This window comes from Jatropha curcas, chromosome 4 (genome assembly GCF_041381405.1).
Source record: "Jatropha curcas cultivar XTBG-Jc1 chromosome 4, XTBG_Jcur_1.0, whole genome shotgun sequence".
NCBI classification, from domain to species: domain Eukaryota; kingdom Viridiplantae; phylum Streptophyta; class Magnoliopsida; order Malpighiales; family Euphorbiaceae; genus Jatropha; species Jatropha curcas.
This window is the reverse complement of record NC_143154.1, coordinates 22,163,586-22,188,889: the sequence shown is the minus strand read 5'-3', so window position 1 is coordinate 22,188,889 and position 25,304 is coordinate 22,163,586. Positions and strand designations below refer to the sequence as shown.

The window sequence follows — 25,304 nt, the reverse complement described above, 5'->3', positions numbered from 1 at the left end:
ATTGTACATTTTCATCATCTCCCTCTTCAGATACAACATCTCTTCCTTCAATTCAAACAAGTCAATAGCTACACTTCTTTGCCTCATTTCCAAATCGCTTCCTTGAGATCGATCTGATGAATCTATAGCTTTACACCATCCAAGGAAAGACTCGCATGCATTTTCAATACAGTAATAATACATTCGATTTTTGTTTTTTTGTGTCTCTGAGATCCTAATGCCTGCTTTTTTCCCACACTTGCAATACATATTCACATACCTTCCTTCCCATGCTCCATCGGCTGCGCTTGAAGAAGACATGTAGGCTATCTTTCTCTAGTTACCTGCAAATCCTATTTTGGGTTTGGGTGTTTTCCCCTCTCTGTTCCCCTCTCTACATTTTGGAAGAATAAAATATGGTCAAATCTCCTTTATTTTCATGCACAGTTCAATAAGGGCATAATGTGTCCTTATAAAATGTCTCTCTTTGTTTTTAACTGATTTTAACGGTAAAACACCAAGTTTTTTTACGGAAGGACCTTTTAATTAGACGGAGTAAAATGTCAGAGATTAATTATATATTATATTAAACGTCGGGGATTATTTAGATAATTATGTAAAACCCGAGGAACTAAATAATAATTTCCCTTGTTTTATTTACCTTTTTTTTTTTTTTTTGAATTTTAGTTTGTGTTTGTCGTTTTTAATAGTCTGACATAGTTTAGGTTTTCATGAAATTCCAGACAAATACTTAACGATTAGATAGGGAGATTAATTTTAAAGGTTCCGGTTTTTGTTAGGGATTTGCTGTCCGTTGGCGACTTCAAGAGTTCTACAGAATGCGGTTAGTCCTCCCTCCTCCTTTTTTATTTGCATACAAGAAAGTCTACAAAAAGAATGAACACAACTAGATTCTTGCTCGTATTAACTTCAATTCAGTTTTCTTTTCTGTGCACCACTTTAGCCATCTTTCATTTTTGATTCGATTTTAGATAACATGGGTTTATCTTTGCATAGAAGAAGAAATTTATTAACTTTATTAATCAATCCCGTTGCTCCACAACTTTCCACAAAATCCGCTTCATTATCGTCTTTAATCAAAAACCCCGAAAACCCATGTCCCAGAAACCTTCAATTAGAAAATCCTTTTAGGGTTTTGAAAATCGGTGCTTCATTTTCAACACAGACTTCAAAGTTCCCTGAATATGAGATGCCTTCGGTCACTTGGGGTGTGGTCCAAGGCAAAAGGGAAAAGCTTGTTAATCGTGTTATTATATGTGATTACCTTAAGTCTTTGGGGATAATTCCTGATGAATTAGAAAGCTTAGAGCTTCCATCTACTGTGGAGGTGATGAAGGGGCGTGTTGAGTTCTTGCAGAAGTTAGGATTAACCATTGATGATATTAATGAGTACCCTTTGATGTTAGGATGTAGTGTGAGGAAAAATATGATACCTGTGTTAGGTTATCTGGAAAAGATTGGCGTTAGTAGGTCAAAACTTGGGGAGTTCATTAAGCATTATCCACAAGTGTTGCACGCTAGTGTTGTTGTTGAGCTTATGCCAGTTGTTAAGTTTCTTCGTGGGCTAGATGTGGAGAAACAGGATATTGGGTTTGTTTTGCAAAAGTATCCCGAGCTTCTCGGATTCAAGCTTGAAGGGACTATGAGTACTTCTGTGGCTTATCTTGTAAGCATTGGTGTTAATCCTAGAGATATTGGCCCAATGGTGACACAATATCCTTACTTTTTAGGGATGAGAGTAGGGACTATGATTAAGCCACTTGTTGATTATTTGGTGTCTTTGGGTTTGCCAAAGAAAATAGTGGCAAGGATGATGGAGAAGAGGGCTTATTTACTTGGATATGATCTTGAAGAGATTGTTAAGCCGAATGTGGACTGTTTAATTAGTTTTGGAATCAGTAAGGAATCACTTCCTTCAGTTATAGCACAATATCCACAAATTCTTGGATTGCCTTTGAAAGCTAAGTTATCTTCACAGCAGTACTTCTTCAGCTTGAAGCTCAAGATCAATCCTGAAGGGTTTTCACAAGTGATAGAGAAAATGCCGCAGATTGTTAGTCTTAATCAAAATGTGATCATAAAACCTGTTGAATTCCTTTTGGGCCGAGGAATCCCATTCGAGGATGTAGCAAAAATGATAGTAAAATGTCCACAGTTAGTTGCATTGAGAGTTCCACTTATGAAGAATAGCTATTACTTTTACAAGAGTGAAATGGGGAGGCCATTGAAAGAGCTCGTGGATTTCCCTGAATATTTTACCTATAGTCTAGAATCCAGAATAAAGCCAAGGTACCAGAGGCTGCAAAACAAGGGGATCAGATGCTCATTGAATTGGTTCCTCAATTGTAGTGACCAGAGATTTGAGGAAAGATTGCAAGGTGATTATATTGAAACAGAGAGTCTCGGTCCATCTTTCGCTATGGGTGGGAAGTTAGATTTACCAGGGTATGAGGTTGTATCAGATGAGGAAGAGGAAAGTGATGATGAAGTAGTTTACAGGCGAACTGTTTCTCTAAAATAATTTGTGAGTTAGATCAAAGAAACGTATTGATATTTATATTAAATCACTAATTTTGGCATCAAATATTGGGCTATCATTCTTTCTTCCTGTTATTTTTCAATTTTTTTGACAGATCATTTTTTTTTATTTGTTAATTATAACTGCTATACATCTCACAAAGATTGCCTCAATATTGTTGGTCAAGCCATGCTACAATTTTTCTCTTACAGTTTATGTGAATATTAATATCTATTAGAAATCTCACCAAACCAAAAAGAAAAAAAAAAAATCATATGAATGTAGAAAGGCTTGTTTATTTGAATTTTAATGAGATTTCTGGACAAAATTAATTTTCTTGGCTAAATGTATGCTTTGGAGCTCAAAGTCTTTTCAATCTCAAAATTCTGTTTTATTTTTGAAACCCAAGATCTGTTGGTGCAAATTTGAACTGTTAAAGACAATGGTGTACGGTTGGGATATGAGAGAACATTTCAAAAGGGATTATAGTTCTGTTTGAACTGTTTTTGCTCTTTCTTGATTGAAAGCGTCAATGGGTTGGACTTTAAGCTTCTGGATTTTTCTTTTTCTGAATCTGCAAGTTCTGTTGGTTATCCAATGATTGTTTTTGTGCACAATGTTATACTACATTTTCTGTAATTGGAATTTTGTTGTCTTTTCTTTCCTTTTCCTTTTTCTTATAATAAATCGGAATTACAGGCTTATAGTTCTTGCATTCTCGTTTATGAGGATATGATCAATATGAACCCCAAAGGAAAAGAACTTTGGTGGAGGAATGCATGTTTATTTCCTTTTGATTGATTCAGTTCCATTCTTGTTTATTTGCTTCATAGATTTTGAATCGAGGATCATATATTATCTTCTTAATATTTGATTTTTCCATTCCTTATGGAAAAAGAAAACTCTATTTTTTCATTTGAAAATGAAAAATTTTTTTCCTTGGGGTTTTTAGCCAATATTTCAAAACATTGTTATTTATATTTAATTTGTTTTAGAAAATTTCCAAAATTGAGTGGAGATTCTTGCCTTGTGCCAACATCATGCTACTCTATTACTCAAAAACTCAAACACAGTCAGTGAGATCCCACTCAGCACTGCATCCGGTCTACTAAATATTTGGAATTGAACTCACGGATGAAAACGACTGTCGTTTTTATTTTTGAAAATTTTGATTTCTGTCAAAGAGTCGCCACCTTAATTATTACGTGAAAGAAAAGTTAACAAGAACCCTAAAAATGATTCCAAAAGATACTTGTCGATGGAAAATGCACTAATAACTTGAATCAAAGTGGATTTGGAGAATAGATTTTCAGTTTCAAGTAAAAAGAGAGTTTGGCTTAGGTGTAAAATATAACTTACGAAAATAAATTTTATGAATCATAATATAAGATCCATTAGAATACTTTAATTAATAATCAAAATATAAATAAATTATAAACAAATAAAATAAAAGCGAATAAAGAAAATTTATTTTACATAAAAATCCCAAAATAATAGAGAGAGAGTAATTTTGAGTCAAATTCAAAGATACCTGAATGTGCTTTTGAATGGAAATCAGAACCATCCATTGTGACATGGAGGGTTGATTTTAATCATGTTTTGGATTTCTGTTTATCTAGTGGTTCAAAAGAGAAGAAGAGAATGCAATTTAGAGTTACTTTACCTTTGCCTTCTTCTTGATGAAGGTTTTTTAGCTAGATGAACTTGATGATGGTTCTTTGCTTTAATGAATTTGATAATGGCGCTTTGCTATGCCTTCTTTGATCTTGAAGGAGAAAGAGCTTGGCTAGATCTTAGTTCCATCTTGGATGCTTTGAGAAGTGGACTGTTGGGTCAAATCAAACCGAATTTAAAGAGAAAAAAAAGACTAGTAACAACTCAACTTACCTCTAGATAAAAGGAGAAAAGTTTAAGTAGTTTAGCCGAATTGCAAAAGATCTAGACTCAGGTAGAAAGAAATCAATAAGATTTCAAAAGAGGGAGGAAAAAAAAAAAAAAAAGAAAACTCTAATGATAACTCAACCTAAGTTTTCTTAGTGTGTTTTGAGATGAAGTTAGGCTTTCCTTTGTATAAGAGAAGGTTGGAAGGTGAAATTCATGGATTTACAATTTGGGATAAATGAAAAACTCGGACTTGGACTGTCATTTTTTATATAGCTCAATTTTAGAGTTTATCTCGCACAATTTTTGTTTGTTCTTTCTTGTTTTAAGTTTGATTTCTATATCTCGTTAGACAGCTTCGATGTTTAGCTTCGAATCCAACTCGAGTTGCTGAAAAATTCCATCTATAACCAAACTAATGGAGAGGTTATCTGTGAGTTCTTTGACTCTTAATGGTTTTATGTCTAGTTCGTATCCAATTTGAACGCTCTTGGACCGATTGATTTTTCATGACTTATACATATATCATAAGGGCGTAAAAATTACGTGTTCACAGTGTCTCCATTGCGATTGTCAAAAATAATTTAACAGGAGCGACAGCAGTGAACTATATACATATACATATACATATATATATATATATATATATATTTATTTATGATTTGTCTTAGCTTCTGTTTTCAGTTTTGAGTCTGTTTCTAAAATATAGGTCAATCCTACAGATTTTGGTCAATTTCTAAAAGTATCATTTTTTTACCTGATTCTGCCTGAACACCTTGGACTTGAGTGTCCTTTGGAGCTATTTTTGATTGACTTCTCGTCCTATTTGGTTTGACTCTTTATCTTTGCTTTGTTTGATTAGTAGCTTTTTTCTCTACCTGTATACTTGTAGTTTCTTTGCCCGTTGTGGATTGCTTGTGATTTGGGCTCAATATGAGATTTTTGGGCTCTCTATGGAGGCAATTTGAGTTTGAGTTTCTTTGACTCTCTTTGGAGGCCATTCTGATTTTCGTGCTCACTTTGTCCTAGTGTTACTTTTGGAGAGGATCGTACTATATACACTTTTATGCTTGTGGATAATTTAAAACTAAGGCTATAGAACATAAGTTGTACACGATATAATCTTCAATGCTGAATTGCTTGACTTTCATAGAAGATTCTAGATTTGGCTTGATGAGAATTCTGAGCCACTTGGCAAGTGTTGATCTTATTACCTGCATTGCTAGCTTTGGGGTAAAGTATGATGTCATGTATGCATGCACTATGTATGGCTCATAAATTTGAATGCAAATGCACTTTCCTTTTTTTATCATTGGATGCTGTGAGAACCTCTATATGTGTTTGTGGATAGAAGTCTTGAGATAATCGAGAGAATGAACTTTGAATAATATGGTATTTCCCCGTTCTGACTCTTATGTGAGTAAAAATTGATCGAGATTTCCTAAGATTTTGTCTGGGATTCAGGCTTTATGATTTTCAAGTTTTGCTTAAGGTTTGCCCCACATATTCGGGTTTCGGGCTAGCATGGAGGATATGTACGTTACACTTGAAAAGTATAGTGCCATTTTTAGGTAGCTTGGTTGAGGTATATGAATTCAGGTTTGGCCGCTTGATGCAAATAAGACTAGAAATATAGTAGCCAAGGATCAGGTTGCTTTGACTGTATTCATAGAGGAGGAGGTATATGATCCAAAAAGGGTTTTCAAAAGATTTAGGTTGTTTATCCGTAGGCTATTTGTTTATTGAGTCTACTGAGTGGAATGATGCTAGGTTTGTTGAGATGGTCTTCCAGTCGTAGGAAATCTCATAGCACTACGAAATTAATTTTTTTAGATCTTAATATGTTTTCCTTATTGTACCCATGCACGTTTAATCTAATACATATTATTGGGTTTTTTTTAAGCCATTTTTGTCGTTCAGTCTTGAATCACTTGCACTTATTAGGACCAATCTTCTATCAATATTTTAAATCAGTCATTATATCCTTAGACCGATGATAAATCATTGGCATGTATTGGTCGAACTTCCAGATATTCTAATCTGGAGGTCTCCCATGATATCGCCCCTAAATACATTTTAAGATCGGTGGCTTGTTATACCAAATTATTTTGTTAATACTTCGGCTGCATATTTAAAATGCTTTCTTTGGGATAAGCAAGAACTGTCCACAAGGTTGACTATCGTCAAGGTCCAAGTCCCACAAACCTTAGGTTCTGACCGTTATATTTTCAAGTAGTCGGTTCTATCTGGTGGTTCGTTTCTTAGTCTTAGATTGACCATGCCCCCAAGTGTAGACCAGATCCTCAGATCGATCGCTTGCAAAATGATCAGGGTAGTGATTTCTAGGTTAATATTGACCAAGTTGTCACAGTACGTCCATTATGCTATGACAGTCCCTAAGTGGCTGATACTGTCATATAGGTTTATCATAACATCTTGGATATATGCGCAAACAGCACTTGTTTCTTCCACAAATGGCCGAAAGGCTTAATCCCCATTTTTCAGTCTACTGACAGTGACTAATCGCCAATTGGCAACTCAACTTTCATTTTCATGTCATCAAAAAATTCAGTTTGGCGCAACACCTCCCATCCTATTTGTTTTTTCGGTTTAACATATAGGATGAAGACACTTGATTGAAAATATTTTTGAAATTTAAACACTTGATTGCAAATGTTTTCGGTTGAGACACCACAATAGAAAAAATTAGATAGTTACGACACTAAATTTATAATTAAGCCTATTTAATTAACTTGTCAAGCTAAGCTAAACCAAACACCACTTTGGTCATGAAAAACTTATGAACCTAAATAAGTCAACGGAGTTAAAAAGTTTTCTTCTTAAAATTAAATTATAAATATAAGCATTTAGCCATTTAAAACTTAAATATTTGAATTGAAAATTTCTGAAATAATCAACAATATGTTTTAATAATTTCTATGCTAGGAGGCATGAATTTTCTATATATATATATATATATAACATTTAACTAAACTTTCATAGTTTTGTATGATTTTATCCAATTTTTTGACTGAACACTTGCACAATGTTTGGATAAATAAACATGTAATTCATTTTATTTGCAAAATAATACAAAACAGATGAAAAATACCAATACTTTTCTTTATTTTTTCTTTTTTAATGAATTAAGAAATTTAATTTTATTGGTAACTGAATTTCATATTTGGATTAATAATAGAATTTCTATTAGATATATAATTCTACTAGCTTATATTTAAAATTGATTAGCTTATATTAATTCATAGCTTGTGCTCTTTTTAAGTTTTAATGGATTTGCAAATTCTATAAATTTTGATAAAATGTAGAATTCTAAATGAATTTCCATTTATATGATACAAAAAAATGGATCTGTAAATAGATTTTATAAAATTTTATTGAATTCATTTAAACCAAATTAACTACCTTAATGTACAAGGATGATAAAAGCAAGATATAAAACACGTGTACCACATAATATGAAATTGAATACCTCTATAAAACAGAAACAAAGAAACACAGAAATAATATGAAAAAACGACATTTAAAATATAATGCACATGAAAAATGATATTTTATATTGGAAAAACAATGCGGGAAACGTTTTCGGACTATAGAGGTTTTCATACATCATATGTCCACAGTAAACATAGCAGGAAATTGAAATTAAAAATTCGATTGAAATTGAACTATGAAATACATCTCTTTACAAAAAAAAGGCAGCAAATAGTAGTCATCTTGGTCCAGATAGAATAGAGGGCAACACTAGAGTAGCTTCTTTTGATACCATTGTCAATGGTGGTTGGGATAAATTATTATAGTCTAGATTATTTTCAACTTCTGCAACTCCTTCCAAGACTTTAACCACCATTGACATAGAAGGCCTCATTGTATAATCCTTTTGCAAACACCAAGCAGCAATTTTCATCATCTTCAATATTTCTGCTTTATGTAATTGCAAATCTTTAATACAATTATCAACCAGATCTAAAAGCTTATCCTCTGTTGCTTTCTTCTCAAAAAGCCCTAATAAATGCATTTCTTCTTCTGTTTGAGAATGATCAACATTTCTTCTTCCACATAATATTTCCAAAACAACAACTCCAAAGCTATATATATCAACTTTTTCTGTTATTACTGAACTCAACCATTCTGGAGCCAGATACCCAGGAGTGCCTCTCATGGTGGTTACTACTTTACTTTGGTCTCTATCGATCAGTTTAGATAATCCAAAATCGGATATTTTCGCATTAATCTTATCGTCTAATAGAATGTTTTGGGGTTTAATGTCTAAATGGATTATTTTTTGTGCACAATGATCGTGCAGATAGGTAAGTCCCTTAGCAATATCGAGAATAATCTTTTTTCTCTGCTTCCAATCAAGAAAAAGATCATGGGTTTTATGGAAAATCCATTTATCTAAAGACCCATTAGATATAAATTCATAAACAAGAAGCCTATGAGATTTATCAGCACAAAAGCCAAGCAGTCTTACCAAATTCACATGATGGATGCTTCCAATTGACTCAATCTCGGCCAAGAATGACTTCTTGATTTGGCCTAAATCATGAAGAGATTTCACTGCAATTTTCGTGCCATCAGTTAGAGTACCTTCAAAAACTGAGCCAAATCCTCCCTCGCCGAGCAGCTTGGAGAAGTTTTTTGTTATGGCCTTTAAATCATCGTAGGAAAATCGCGTAGGCATTCCTGGTACTTGATCCAAAAAATCCTCCTCATCTTCATCAGCATGTCTTTTCCTCCACATTAAAAACACTACAACTCCAATAGTTAGTAACAAACCAAAAAAAGCTCCAAGACTGGACCATAATATAGTTGCTACCCGGCTTTTCTTTTGTTGATGAGGAGCTATAGTTTCTGCAGTTGGGGGGTTTTGCGCTTTCAGAGGAAGGTTTTGCACTTTTAAGTATACAATAGAGTTATAATGGGTTTTTTCAATATCATTATTTATCAATGTAAATATCTGATTTGGCAAGTAACAATCTCCAATAGAAGAATTTAAAGAAACTTGAAAAATAGCAGCTTTGCAGGAGCAATTTTTTGAACAAGCCATCTTGCAACTCTCTGAATCAACATTTTTAAAGTCTATCCGAAAGCTAGAATAGGTTGTATCTTTAAGCTCTAAGAAACTTTGATTCTGAGAAGCTTCACAAGTCAAAGGAGTTATTGTAGAACAACCAAGATTAGGTTGTCTATTATTTATTTGCTGGAAATAGGTAGTTGAAGGACAACTGCATTGCCCATTCGAGCAAATGCCATAGTTCCCGCAAACTGTAGGGTAAAAGCATTCATAACCTGGAGCTGAAAGCAAGTCTGCAACTTCCTTCCAGCCATTTGTTCCCCATTCATATAGTCTGAAATGCCCATCAGGACAAAACCTCACATACTGAGCTGATGATGCCTCAGGAATTGGAATAAAGATGTCTGGTTCACTTGGCTCTGAAGAATTGGCAAACAAAGCAAAGCTTCCATTTCGGAGAGTGACATAAGTTGGTTCTTTATTCGTCTTGTTGCCATAAACCCTAGACTCTTCATAGACCTGAGGCGGATTGGACTCAACTGCAGCCAAAAATCCTTCATCAGTGACAGACAGTGAAAGCAAATTTAGTTGAGTCCAATTTGTTGTAGAAACGCTAGGAATAAGTTTCTGTCCTGAAACCAATTTTTGGCCTGGAACCAAACAATCAGTTGGGTGACCAAAAGATTGCCAAACTATTGCCTTATTATTATCAAAAAGCACAAGATTGCCTGTATCAGTTAAGTTTAAGCCTGCAACAGACTTGCCACGAGTATTCGTGGACCAAGCAATAGTTCCATCAACATCTTTTAAGACCAAATCTCCATCAGACGTGAGTTGTAGCGTCGAATTGATGCTAACAGGATTGTTTCTGTTGGCAGACCAAACTACCTGAGGAAAACCAATGGCAGGAGAAGTTATATATGAAACACTATTGGTTTGAACAATAAAAATGGCAAAGAGGTAAGAGTTGCAAGATCCATTGCAAAAGAAACCGCAAGCGAACTTTGGACCAAATGTTCCTCTAAGAAGGATGGATCTCACCATTGATCCATCGGTGAAGTTTACTGAATGGGGAAGAGAGTGGCTATTTGTCCATGTAGTAGATAAGTTTGCTGTTGGGTAATCAAAAGATTCAGCTTTTGATATGTAAAGAAGATCAAGAGAAACAATAGCTAAGCAATAAAGAAATAAAGAATTAGTGCAGAAAATGCTCATCGCATAAAAATTCAAGTGCTTCAGAAGAAAGGAGGAGACAATGTCAAAAAGATGCAAATAAACACTCATAATGTAGGTGGTTGAGTGAGAACCAATAAGATTCAAGTCAGCGATGGCTATTGCCCAACGAATAAATAAAGTGGCAATTGCCCAACTAAAACAAATAAATAAATTGGCAATTGCCCAACTAATTCAAAATTTGCGATGGCTATTGCTTAAAAGATGAAAATTTTATATGCAGCAATTGTTGACTGGTTGACTGGCTCGGGTTTATCACATGCCCCCAAACTAAATCCGCAAGCATGATTTAGTTCTAATAGAGATACTTGTAGTGTAATATTTTGAATTAATAGATGAGAATATATGGGTTGTTTTATGCAAAAAAAAAACTAAGGCTTGGTTTATTTTAATTTTTCAAATCAGTTTTCTCTTATTAGACTCATTTTAATGTCTTCGGAAAGATAACCTTATTTTTTAAAAAAAGTTTTTCTAAAAATGGTTCTTACTTTGGTAAGAACTTTATTTTTTGGAGTTGCCATTCTTTTTAAGAAAACATTCACAAACTAGTCATTTATTTGGAAATGACTAATTCAGTTTTAACCAGAGACCAGGTAAGAGTTATGTACGGTCACAGGAAAGTGTTAGGTACCCGGACCGCTCGGTTAGAAACCGGTCTCTTTCATTGTCCATTCATTCATAATCTCAATAATATGATTAACCTTAATTAAGATGTAAAATAGTTTTTATGCATTTTTTGAAATCATGACAAACAAGCATATTAATATCCAAACATAACATGCTAGGGAGGAAAAGAGTACAAACTAATGACCTAATTTACATTCTACCCTTAATCCCATATAATTTTCTAAACCCATTAATATTACAAATAAGCAATTAATCAAGTAAAGAAAAGGAGGGAGGAAAAGAGTACAAACCAATGACCTAATTTACATTCTACCCTTATCCCCATATAATTTTCCAAACCCATTAATATTACAAATAAGCAATTAATAGGATCAAATTTTCTAAAGTTTTAAATTAAATAATATATCCAAAAATTAAAATTATATATTTATTAATTAGTTCCTCAGTTCGGTTTCAGTTCGGTTCGAGTTCGATAAGATTCCAGTTTAGTTTCGGTTAGGTTCTTAGTAAGAACCAGAATCAAAACCGAGACATAAATTTTTTTTATCTCGATTCCGATTTTGATTCTTAAAAATGGTTTTTTTTTATTCCCATTTGAATCGGATTGGTTCTACAGTTCGGTTTGGACCCAGGAACTATGCACAACCCTAAAAAAATCTACTTAAAATAAATTATAAATCATAAGTAAGACAATCCTTATTTTTTATTTTCTATTTATTTTAAAGCTACCCTTTGATCAAGTAAAAAAGCCGCTGTCATTGTTTAGCAAGAGAAAATTACATGCATCTCTCTTGTCTTTAGCATCGTTTTTATAATTGTAAATGGGATGACAATTTTACCGGATCCGATGTATGTTGGATTTGTTTTTGAAGGGTTTAAAAAGTAAATAAATGAATTTGGGATCAATTTAGGTAGTATTACTATTCGTGTCGGGATCAGGTTTAAGGTTTTGGATATCTACTGCCCGTTATCCGTTTAATTAATATTCTAAAAATATGAAAAAATAATTTTTTTTTCTCAAGATAAAGTTATATATGCACTTTTTAAATTATAATTATTGCTATAATTATATTTAATATTTATATTATATTTTTGTTAAGTCAAAATGACAATTTTATAATTTTTACTTACTTTTGATTTTTGAAAAAAAAATATGTATTTTTAATTTCAAACGTGTTCGGATATTTAAACGGGTAATTATAATTTGATTCGGGACAAATTCATATACAGAAAGTAAATTTCTAAACGGATTTGTAACGGATTCGGATACCTAATTTATAATCGGATTCAAGTTCAAATAATACATTTTAAGCGGGTACTCGACCCGTTGTCATCCCTTGTCGTAAATGTTAGACCTTTTAATTTTTCTTTTTCTAAACTTTGTTATTATCTGTCTTTGTATTGTTTAGGGTTATGGTTTTATTATTTTTTGTTTGAAATTCACTTATGGCGAAAAAAAAAATCTCTCTATCTCTTTTTCTTTTTTTTTTTTCTACTTTATTCAAGTTTTTACTATTGTAATTTTTTCAGTAAAAAAAGTTTGAAGGTTAGAATTTATGAGAACCATCCTAAACAATTGTTTTTCCCCCAATTTATATGGTATTCGAGCAAATAAATAAAGCTGGTTGATACATGATAGGCTATAAATTTCAATTGTCCTTTCAAAAAAATCAGACCTAATTTTAGCTATTTGATTTTATATCTTGCTAAACAATATATTTTCTTTTCTCTTTCTTTCACCTGATGTTTAGTTATATCGTCTCACAACAATATAAAAACTCGATAGGCAATTTTATATATATAGAGATTGTAATAAGGTAGCCATTGTTTACCCTAAAAGAAAAAAAAAAAAAGTAGCTATTGCTAGCTAAAGAGGCTCTTTCTATACCAACAAAGTGTTGGTTGAAGTGGTAAGCGACCTCAATCCCTGTAAGAGTGAGAACACAAATTCGATATCCGAAGAGCTCAAAACCTTTACGTTCTACAGTCCGAGAGGGATTACACCTTCCGGTTATAAAAAAGAAAAAAAAAAAAAAAAGGCTCTTTCTATTAATATTGAAGAGCTCATATTTGTATAGAGCTCATTTCCTTATTTTTATGAAATCAATCATTTTGTTTAAAAAGAAAAAACCAATAAGTGCACGGGATTTTTTATATTAGTTTTTTCATTAACTTAATATTAATTATGTAATATTCTATTATTTTATTATTCTCTTATTCTCTTATCGCATTTTTTAATTAAATTTCATTTGTTTTTGATTACTTTCTATATGTATAAAATAACCCAATTTTAGTTTTTTAAAATGTTTGAAATTTAATTTTAAATAGGAAAATTTATAGAATAACAGAGGCCAAATCGGCCATTACATAAGGCAGAATACTATGAGGAACCTCCTTAATCCAAACTTGTGCTTGATGATCTAAATCAAAAGCAAGACTAGCTAAATGATGAGCAACCTGATTACCTTCTCTAAGAGTATGGACAATAGAAAAATTTTGGAACAAGACAGTACGGCCTTGTAAATTAAGTAATCTACTACCCCATTCATTAGCAGGAATTGAGTGCTTTAACAAATTGTCCACTACTAGTTTGTTGTCCAATTCTAACAGTACGTGTGTTAAACCCGAGTCCACCGCCAAACGAAGCCCAAAAATGGATGCTGCATTTTCCGCTTCTTCAGGTGACAAAGCTTGAGCCAGAAAACAAGAACCAAAAGCCAACACTTCTCCACGATCGTTGCGAGCCACCATTCCCAGACCACACCCATGCTCAACCCCTCCTGATCTTAATGAAGCATCAACATTCATTTTAATCAACCCAGGCTCGGGAACTTTCCAACGCACCTCTTCCTGTTGGTTGGCCTTGTCACAGGAGGCTGAGATACTTGGGCATTCTGGTATTCCGACTGTTGGTTTAGAAGCATAGAGAATTAAGAAAGAGAAGGAAACTTCGGCAGAGAATTATGTAAGTATAGAGAGAAAAGATCTAATCTCCATTGTAGCATAATGAAACTATTTATACAAGAGTTATTCTAAAGTTTGTTGACCAAACCTCCATAAATCAAAGAAGTTTGTCTTCTAAACTAAAGCTTAAACCAAGGTACATCACAGATTTTTCAACTGCTGCTACTCGACTTCAACTAATACAAGAGATGAAGATTACAAGATAACAAAGTACAACAAATCTAAATGACTTCAGCAAAATAATCTCCAATCAGCTACACTATCTTTATCAGCAAAATACATCCAAAATCTATCAACAATACTTGCATCAATTTTACTTCAATGGAGCTATAGCTATAACCTTTAACACTCCTCCTTGATGCAAGAGTTGAGACAAACACCAAATCTATTCCTAAAAAACTCAAATCTTAGCTTTTGCAATGCCTTGGTGAAAATATCTGCTGTTTGGTCTTCATAACAACAATGAATAATCTAAATTTCATTTTCCTTTTCAGCTTCACGAATTGCACGATACTTGATTTTTATATGCTTGGTTTTTCCATGGAAGATTGGATTCCTAACTATAGCAACAGCTGATTTGTTGTCACAAAGTATTTTAGTTGGATTTTCTTGATGAAAATTCAGATCAGCTAACACCTTTCTCAACCAAATTGCTTGGTTTACGGCAGCAGATGCTGCAACATACTCTGCCTTCTTTAGTTGATTGAGCAACTGAAGCTTGCTTTCTTGTTTCCCAGCAAATGACAGCAGAACTAAGTGAAAAACAAAAACCAGTAGTGCTCTTCATATCGTCCAATGAACCAGCCCAATCACTGTTTGAGAACTCCAACAACTTCACACTATTTAATTTTCTATAAAACAAACCAAATCCAGTAGTCCCTTGCACATATCTCAGAACCTGTTTGGATGCTGTAAGATGGTTTTCAATTGGTGAATTCATGAATCTCGACAGCAAATTTGTTGCAAACATGATATCTAGTCTTGTTATAGATAAATAAAGCAAAGAACCAACCATGCTCTTATAAATTGAAGCATCTGTAGAGTGAGAACCATCATCCTTTTCTTGGCTAACTGAGATTTCTGGACAAAATTAATTTTCTTGGCTAAATGTATGCTTTGGAGCTCAAATTCTTTTCAATCTCAAAATTCTGTTTTATTTTTGAAACCCAAGATGGTGCAAATTTGAACCGTTAAAGATGATGTACGGTTGGGATATGGGAAAACATTTCGAAAGGGATTATATTTCTGTTTGAACTGTTTTTGCTCTTTCTTGATTGAAAACGTCAATGGGTTGGACTTTAAGCTTCTGGATTTTTTTTTTCTGAATCTGCAAGTTCTATCGGTTATCCAATGATTTGTTTTGTGCACAATGTTATACTACATTTTCTGTAATTGGAATTTTGTTGTCTTTTCTTTCCTTTTCCTTTTTCTTATAATAAATCGGAATTACAGGCTTATAGTTCTTGCATTCTTGTTTATGAGGATATGATCAATATGAACCCAAAGGAAAAGAACTTTGGTGGAGGAATGCTTGTTTATTTCCTTTTGATTGATTCAGTTCCATTCTTGTTTATTTGCTTCATAGATTTTGAATCGAGGATCATATATTGTCTTCTTAATATTTGATTTTTCCATTCCTTATGGAAAAAGAAAAATCTATTTTTTCATTTAAAAATGAAAAAGTTTTTTCTTGGGGTTTTTAGCTAATATTTCAAAACATTGTTATTTATATTTAATTTGTTTTAGAAAATTTCCAAATTTGAGTGGAGATTCTTGCCTTGTGCCAACATCATGCTACTCTATTACTCAAAAACTCAAACACGGTCAGTGAGATTCCACTCAGCACTGCATCTGGTCTACTAAATATTTGGACTTGAACTCACGGATGAAAACGACTGTCGTTTTTATTTGTGAAAATTTTTATTTCTGTTAAAGAGTCGCCGCCTTAATTATTACGTGGAAAGAAAAGTTAACAAGAACCCTAAAAATGATTCCAAAAAGATACTTGTCGATTGAAAATGCACTAATAACTTGAATCAAAGTGGATTTGGAGAACAGATTTTCAGTTTCAACTAAAAAGAGAGTTTGGCTTAGGTGTAAAGTATAACTTACGAAAATAAATTTTATGAATCATAATATAAGATCCATTAGAATACTTTAATTAATGATCAAAATATAAATAAATTATAAACAAATAAAATAAAAGCGAATAAAGAAAATTTATTTTACATAAAAATCCCAAAATAATAGAGAGATAGTAATTTTGAGTCAAGTCCAAAGATACCTGCATGTGCTTTTGAATGGAAATCAGAACCATCCACTGTGACATGGAGGGTTGATTTTAATCATGTTTTGGATTTCTGTTTATCTAGTGGTTCAAAAGAGAAGAAAAGAATGCAATTTAGAGTTATTTTACCTTTGCCTTTTTCTTGATGAAGGTTTTTTAGCTAGATGAACTTGATGATTGTTCTTTGCTTTAATGAATTTGATAATGGCGCTTTGCCTATGCCTTCTTTGATCTTGAAGGAGAAAGAGCTTGGCTAGATCTTAGTTCCATCTTGGATGCTTTGAGAAGTGGACTATTGGGTCAAATCAAACCAAATTTAAAGAGAAAAAAAAGACTAGTAACAACTCAACTTACCTCTAGATAAAAGGAGAAAAGTTTAAGTAGTTTAGCCGAATTGCAAAAGATCTAGACTCAGGCAGAAAGAAATCAATAAGATTTCAAAAGAGGGAGGGAAAAAAAAAAAAAAAAAAAAAAAAAAAAACTCTAATGATAACTCAACCTAAGTTTTCTTAGTGTGTTTTGAGATGAAGTTAGGCTTTCCTTTTGTATAAGAGAAGGTTGGAAGGTGAAATTCATGGATTTACAATTTGGGATAAATGAAAAACTCAGACTTGGACTGTCATTTTTTATATAGCTCAATTTTAGAGTTTATCTCGCACAATTTTTGTTTGTTCTTTCTTGTTTTTTAAGTTTGATTTCTATATATCGTTAGACAGCTTTGATGTTTAGCTTCCAATCCAACTCGAATTGCTGAAAAATTCCATCTATAATCAAAATAATGGAGAGAGGTTATCTTTGAGTTCTTTGACTCTTAATGGTTTTATGTCTAGTTCGTATCCAATTTGAATGCTCTTGGCCTGATTGATTTTTCATGACTTATACATGTATTATAAGAAGGGTGTAAAAATACGTGTTCACAGTGTCTCCATTGCGACTGTCAAAAATAATTTAACAGGAGCGACAGCAGTGAACTATACATATATATATACATATATATATATATATATATATATATATATATATATATTTATATTTATGATTTGTCTTAGCTTCTGTTTTTGAGTTTTGAGTCTGTTTCTAAAATATAGGTCAATCCTCCTGAATTAGGTCAATTTCTAAAAGTATCATTTTTTTTTTCGATTTTGCCTGAACACCTTTGACTTGAGTGTCCTTTGGAGCTATTTTTGATTGACATCTCGTCCTATTTGGTTTGACTCTTCATCTTTGCTTTGTTTGATTATTAGCTTTTTTCTCTACCTGTATGCTTGTAGTTTCTTTGCCCAATGTGGATTGCTTGTAATTTGGGCTCAATGTGAGATTTTTGGGCTCTCTATGGAGGCAATTTGAGTTTGAGTTTCTTTGACTCTCTTTGGAGGCCATTCTGATTTTCGTGCTCACTTTGTCCTAGTGTTACTTTTGGAGAGGATCCTACTATATACACTTTTATGCTTGTGGATTATTTAAAACTGAGGCTATAGAACATAAGTTGTACATGATATAATCTTCAATGCTGATTTGCTTGACTTTCATAGAAGATTCTAGACTTGGCTTGATGAGAATTCTGAGCCACTTGGCAAGTGTTGATCGTATTACCTGCATTGCTAGCTCTGAGACAAAGTATGATGTCATGTATTCATGCACTATCTATAGCTCATAAATTTGAATGCAAATGCACTTTCCTTTTTTATCATTGGATGCTGTGAGAACCTCTATATGTGTTTGTGGATAGAAGCCTTGAGATAATCGAGAGAATGAACTGTGAATAATATGGCATTTCCCCGTTCTGACTCTTATGTGAGTAAAAATTGATCGAGATTTCCTGAGATTTTGTCTAGGATTCAGGCTTTATGATTTTCAAGTTTTGCTTAAGGTTTGCCCCACATATGATCCAAAAAGGGTTTTCAAAAGATTTAGGTTGTTTAACCGTTTGCATCTAGACATAGAATATATTTACCATGATATTAATCTCGTCTAGATGAATTGTAGTCATTATTCGGCCGCATGGCCATTGATTTTTTTTTTTTTTTTTTTTTTAAAAGCCATTTTGATTGCTTAAGGGACCATCTGTTTTAATTTTGGTCGATCCATTACAATGCTTTCTTTGGGATAAGCAAGAACTGTCCACAAGGTTGACTATCGTCAAGGTCCAAGTCCCATAAACCTTAGGTTCTGACCGTTATATTTTCAACTAGTCGGTTCTATCTGGCGGTTCGTTTCCTAGTCTTGAGATTGACCATGCCTCCAAGTGTAGACCAGATCCTCAGATCGATAGCTTGCAAAATGATCAGGGTAGTGATTTCTAGGTTAATATTGACCAAGTTGTCACAGTACGTCCATTATGCTATGACAGTCCCTAAGTGGTTGATATTATCATATAGGGACTGTCATAGCATAATGGACTGTCATAGCACTTGTTTCTTCCACAATTGGCCGAAAGGCTCTCCCGAATATCTCAGTACAAATTGTCTAGTAGGCCGATTTCTTTGTTTTAAAGGTTAAGCATTCGGTCGAGCTCTCGGAATTGTCTGAACCTATAAATATCTTAACAAAACCTTAGGGGTTTTATCGAGCTTGCTAGAAAGGCTTTTTGGTCTAAAATTATTATGGATCCGTTGGGACTGTGTCTATCAAGAGTTCCTAGAGATAAGTTGGATAAACAAACTGGGCTTATTTAGTCCAAAAAGAAAGGAATAAGAACAAAAAAAGTTTGAGGGGAAAAAATAAGGATGAGAGGGACACGAAAGAAATATAAGAAATTAGCATGTTGGAAAAGAAAGAGAGAGTTAAAAGTGATTTGAATGGGGTTAAATAACTCAGATTGTTTGCATAAACCTGCTTCTCAATTAGAACATTTGTTTCTCATATTTACTGGATCCTAAAAGGACCCTCGAAGTAAGATGTACTTTTTAGAAAATATATATAAAAATTAAAAAATGTCCTAAATTCACGCTGATATTTACAATTTATGGGTTTTTAGGCCCAAATGATCTTTTGGCACTTTTTGACTTTTTACATCTTTGGCCAATTCAAACCTCTAATTTAGACCTATTTTTTAGACCGACTCAACAATAATAAAGCAAAACATTTTGATTATAAAAGGTGAAGGACTTAAAAGAGGGAGAAGAAGGAGATAAAAAAGAAAGTGGAAGGATATATTTTAGCAGACTAGACTTGGCCCCAATCCAGAACCCTAAATTTTCCATCGTTGAACAAAGATTAGAACACTTTTAATTGCAAGGTTAGTACAGTAATCTCCATTTTTCAGTCTACTGAGAGTGATTAATCACCAATTGGCAACTCAACTTTCATTTTCATGTCATCAAAAAATTCAGTTTGGCGCAACACCTCTCCTTCTATTTGTTTTTTCAGTTTGCCATGTAGGATGAAGACACTTGATTGAAAATATTTTTGGAGTTTAAACACTTGATTGTAAATGTTTTCGGTTGAGACACTACAATAGAAAAAATTAGATAGTTAGGATACTAAATTTATAATTAAGCCTATTTAATTAACTTGTCAAGCTAAGCTAAACCAAACACCACTTTGGTCATGAAAAACTTATGAACCTAAATAAGTCAATGGAGTTTAAAACTTTTCTTCTTAAAATTAAATTATAAATATAAGCATTTAGCCATTTAAAACTTAAATATTTTAATTGAAAATTTCTGAAATAATCAACAATATGTTTTAATAATTTCTATGCTAGGAGGCATGAATTTTCTATATATATATATATATATATATATATATATATATATATATATATATATATATATAGTTTTGTATGATTTTATCCAATTTTTTGACTGAACACTTACACAATGTTTGGATAAATAAACATGTAATTCATTTCATTTGCAAAACAACACAAAATGGATGAAAATACCGGTCCTTTTCTTTATTTTTTCTTTTTTAGTGAATTAAGAAATTTAATTTTATTGGTAACTGAATTTCATATTTTGATTAATAATAGAATTTCTATTAGATATATAATTCTACTAGCTTATATTTAAAATTGATTAGCTTATATTAATTCATAGCTTGTGCTCTTATTAAGTCTTAATGGATTTGCAAATTCTATAAATTTTGATACAATGTAGAATTCTAAATGAATTTTCATTTATGTGATACAAAAATATGGATCTGTAAATAGATTTTATAAAATTTTATTGAATTCATTTAAACCAAATTAACTACCTTAATGTACAAGGATGATAAAAGCAAGATATAAAATACTTGTACCACATAATATGGAACTGCATGAAAATGGAAACAAAGAAACGCAGAAATAATATGGAAAAACCACATTTAAAACATAATGTACATGGAAAAATGATATTTTATATTGGAAAAACGATGCGGAAATGTTTTCGAAAAGTGGAGATGTCCGTGGCTAGAAGTTTTCATACATCATAGGTCCACAGTAAATATAGCAGGAAATTGAAATTAAATATTCTCTTAAAAATTCCATTGAAATTGAACTACGAAATACATCTCTTTACAAAAAAAGGCAGCAAATAGTAGTCATCTTGGTCCAGATAGAATAGAGGGCAACACTAGAGTAGCTTCTTTTGATACCATTGTCAATGGTGGTTGGGATAAATTATTATAGTCTAGATTATTTTCAACTTCTGCAACTCCTTCCAAGACTTTAACCACCATTGACATAGAAGGCCTCATTGTATAATCCTTTTGCAAACACCAAGCAGCAATTTTCATCATCTTCAATATTTCTGCTTTGTGTAATTGCAAATCTTTAATGCAACTATCAACCAGATCTAAAAGCTTATCGTCTTTTGCTTTCTTCTCAAAAAGCCCTAATAAATGCATTTCTTCTTCTGTTTGAGAACGATCAACATTTCTTCTTCCACATAATATTTCCAAAACAACAACTCCAAAACTATATATATCAACTTTTTCTGTTATTACTGAACTCAACCATTCTGGAGCCAGATACCCAGGAGTGCCTCTCATGGTAGTTACTACTTTACTTTGGTCTCTATCGACCAGTTTAGATAATCCAAAATCGGATATTTTCGCATTAATCTTATCGTCTAATAGAATGTTTTGGGGTTTAATGTCTAAATGGATTATTTTTTGTGCACAATGATCGTGAAGATAGGTAAGTCCCTTAGCAATATCGAGAATAATCTTTTTTCTCTGCTTCCAATCAAGAAAAAGATCATGGGTTTTATGTAAAATCCATTTATCTAAAGACCCATTAGATATAAATTCATAAACAAGAAGCCTATGAGATTTATCAGCACAAAAGCCAAGCAGTCTTACCAAATTCACATGATGGATGCTTCCAATTGACTCAATCTCGGCCAAGAATGACTTCTTGATTTGGCCTAAATCATGAAGAGATTTCACTGCAATTTTCGTGCCATCAGTTAGAGTACCTTCAAAAACTGAGCCAAATCCTCCCTCGCCAAGCAGCTTGGAGAAGTTTTTTGTTATTGCTTTTAAATCTTCGTAGGAAAATCGCGTAGGCATTCCTGGTACTTGATCCAAAAATTCTTCCTCATCTTCATCAGCATGTCTTTTCCTCCACATTAAAAACACTACAATTCCAATAGTTAGTAACAAAACAAAAAAAGCTCCAAGACTGGACCATAATATAGTTGCTACCCGGCTTTTCTTTTGTTGATGAGGAGCTATAGTTTCTGCAGTTGGGGGGTTTTGCGCTTTCAGAGGAAGGTTTTGCACTTTTAAGTATACAATAGAGTTATAATGGGTTTTTTCAATTTCATTATTTATCAATGTAAATATCTGATTTGGCAAGTAACAATCTCCAATAAAAGAATTTAAAGAAACTCGAAAAATAGCAGCTTTGCAGGAGCAATTTTTTGAACAAGCCATCTTGCAACTCTCTGAATCAACATTTTTAAGGTCTTTCCGAAATGCAGAATAGGTTGTATCTTTAAGCTCTAAGAAACTTTGATTCTGAGAAGCTTCACAAGTCAAAGGAGTTATTATAGAACAACCAAGATTAGGCTGTCTATTATTTATTTGCTTGAAATAGGTAGTTGAAGGACAGCTGCATTGCCCATTCGAGCAAATGCCATAGTTCCCGCAAAATGTAGGGTAAAAGCATTCATAACCTGGAGCTGAAAGCAAGTCTGCAACTTCGGTCCACCCATTTGTTCTCCATTCATATAGTCTCAAATGCCCATCAGGACAAAACCTCACATACTGAGCTGATGATGCCTCAGGAATTGGAATAAAGAAGTCTGATTCACTTGGCTCTGAAGAATTGGCAAACAAAGCAAAGCTTCCATTTCGGAGAGTGACATAAGTTGGTTCTTTATTCGTCTTGTTGCCATAAACTGTAAAATCTTCATAGACCAGAGGCGGATTGGACTCAACTGCAGCCAAAAATCCTTCATCAGTGACGGACAGTGAAAGCAAATTTAGTTGAGTCCAATTAGTTGTAGAAACACTAGGAATAAGTTTCTGTCCTGAAACCAATTTTTGGCTTGGAACCAAACAATCAGTTGGGTGATCAAAAGATTGCCAAACTATTGCCTTATTATTATCAAAAAGCACAAGATTGCCTGTATGAGTTAAGTTTAAGCCTGCAACAGACTTGCCACGAGTATTCGTGGACCAAGCAATAGTTCCATCAACATCTTTTAAGACCAAATCTCCATCAGACGTGAGTTGTAGCGTCGAATTGATACTAACAGGATTGTTTCTGTTGGCAGACCAAACTCCTTGAGGAAAATCGATGGCAGGAGAAGTTATATATGAAGCACTATCGGTTTGAACAATAAAAATGGCAAAGAGGTAAGAGTTGCAAGTTCCACTGCAAAAGAAACCGCAAGCGAACTTTGGACCAAATGTTCCTCTAAGAAGGATGGATCTCACCATTGATCCATCGGTGAAGTTTACTGAATGAAGAAGAGAATGGCTATTTGTCCATGTAGTAGATAAGTTTGCTGTTGGGTAATCAAAAGATTCAGCATTTGATATGCAAAGAAAATCAAGAGAAACAATAGCAACAAAGCAATAAAGAAATAAAGAATTAGTACAGAAAATGCTCATCGCATAAAACTTCAAGTGCTGCAGAAGAAAGGAGGAGACTATGTAAAAAAGATGGAAAAAAAACACTCATAACGTTGGTGGTTGAGTGAGAACCAATAAGATTCAAGTCAGCGGTCAACTGAAACAAATAAATAAATTGGCAATTGACCAACTAATTCAAAATTTGCGATGGGTATTGCGCAAAAGATAAAAATTTTATATGCAGCAATTGTTGACTGGTTCGGGATTTTTCACATGCCCCAAATTAAATCCGCGAACATGATTTAGTTCTAGTCCAATGTGTTAGAGATAATTATGGTGTAATATTTTGAATTAATAGATGAGAATATATGGGTTTTTTATGACTAAAAAAAAATTAAAGTGGGGCTTGGTTTATTTTAATTTTTCAAATCGGTTTTTTTTTTAGACGCATTTTAATGTTCTCAGATAGACGACCTTATTTTTTAAAAGAGATTTTTCTAAAACTAGTTCTTATTTTGGTAAGAACTTTATTTTTCAGAGTTTTCACTCTTTAGGAAAAAATTTACGAACTAGCCATTTCTTTGGAAATGACTAATTCGGTATAACCAGAGAACATGTAAGAATTAGGTAGGGTCACAAGAAAGTGTTAGGCACCCGCGCTCGGTTAGAAACCAGCCTCTTTTATTGTCCATTCATTCATAATCTCAATAATATGATTAACCTTAATTGAGATGTAAAATATTTTTTATGCATTTTTTGAAATCATGACGAACAAGCATATCAATATCGGAACATAACATGCTAATCAAGTAAAGAAAGGAAGGGAGGAAAAGAGTACAAACCAATGACATAATTTACATTCTACCCTTAATCCCCATATAATTTTTCAAACCCATTAATATTACAAATAAGCAATTAATCAAGTAAAGAAAGGGAGGGAGGAAAAGAGTATAAACCAATGACCTACTACCCTTAATCTCCATATAATTTTCCAAACCCATTAATATTATAAATAAGCAATTAATAGGATCAAATTTTCTTAAGTTTTAAATTAAATAATATATCCAAAAATTAAAATTATATATTTATTAATTGATTCCTCAGTTCGGTTTCAATTCGGTTTGAGTCCAATGCGATTCTAGTTCGGTTCTAGTTAGGTTCTTAGTAAGAACCAAATCCAAAACCGAGACATAAATTTTTTTGATTTCGATTCTTAAAAATTGTTCTTTTTTTATTCCAATTTGGATCGAATCGGTTCTACAGTTCGGTTTCGATCCCAGGAACCATGCACAACCCTAAAAAAATATACTTAATATAAATTATAAATCATAAGTAAGACAATCCTTATTTTTTATTTTCTATTTATTTTAAAGCTACCCTTTGATCAAGTAAAAAGCTGCTGTCTTTGTTTAGCAAGAGAAAATTACATGCCCCTCTCTTTTCTTTAGCATCGTTTTTACAATTGTATAACGGAGATGACAATTTTACAGGACCGATGGATGTTGGATTTATTTTTGAAGGGTTTAAAAAGTAAATAAGTGAATTTGGAATCAATTTAGATAGTATTACTATCCGTGTCGGGATCAGGTTTAAGGATTCGGATACTTACTGCCCGTTATCCGTTTAATTAATATTCTAAAAATATGAAAACTAATTTTTTTTCTCAAAATTAAGTTATATGTGCACTTTTTTTAAATTATAATTAATGCTATAATTATATTTAACATTTATATTATATTTTTGTTAAGTCA

The 25,304-nt window shown here is 32.8% G+C and overlaps 2 protein-coding genes, 1 long non-coding RNA gene and 1 other non-coding gene across 4 annotated transcripts; 2 read left to right on the top strand and 2 right to left on the bottom strand.

Moving 5' to 3' along the window:
* Positions 1–684: 684 nt before the first annotated feature.
* LOC110009299 (uncharacterized) lies at positions 685–5,554 on the top strand. Its single transcript, XR_002284193.3, has 2 exons — positions 685–823; positions 2,928–5,554. It is a non-coding gene; the product is annotated as an uncharacterized LOC110009299 (long non-coding RNA).
* On the top strand, positions 818–2,584 carry LOC105632419 (transcription termination factor MTERF4, chloroplastic). The gene has a single exon (XR_016320493.1). It is a non-coding gene; the product is annotated as a transcription termination factor MTERF4, chloroplastic (transcript).
* Positions 5,555–7,948: 2,394 nt separating the features above from the next.
* On the bottom strand, positions 7,949–10,649 carry LOC105632420 (G-type lectin S-receptor-like serine/threonine-protein kinase SD2-5). Its single transcript, XM_089720360.1, has 2 exons — positions 10,476–10,649; positions 7,949–10,322 (listed from the first exon to the last, which is right to left on the bottom strand). Exons 1-2 carry the CDS (start codon positions 10,647–10,649, stop codon positions 8,130–8,132), a joined length of 2,367 nt encoding a protein of 788 aa, XP_089576486.1. The 3' UTR covers positions 7,949–8,129.
* Positions 10,650–20,985: 10,336 nt separating this feature from the next.
* On the bottom strand, positions 20,986–23,592 carry LOC105632421 (G-type lectin S-receptor-like serine/threonine-protein kinase SD2-5). Its single transcript, XM_089720053.1, has one exon. The coding sequence runs from the start codon at positions 23,590–23,592 to the stop codon at positions 21,070–21,072; it is 2,523 nt and encodes an 840-aa protein (XP_089576179.1). The 3' UTR covers positions 20,986–21,069.
* Between the last annotated feature and the right edge of the window lie 1,712 nt (positions 23,593–25,304).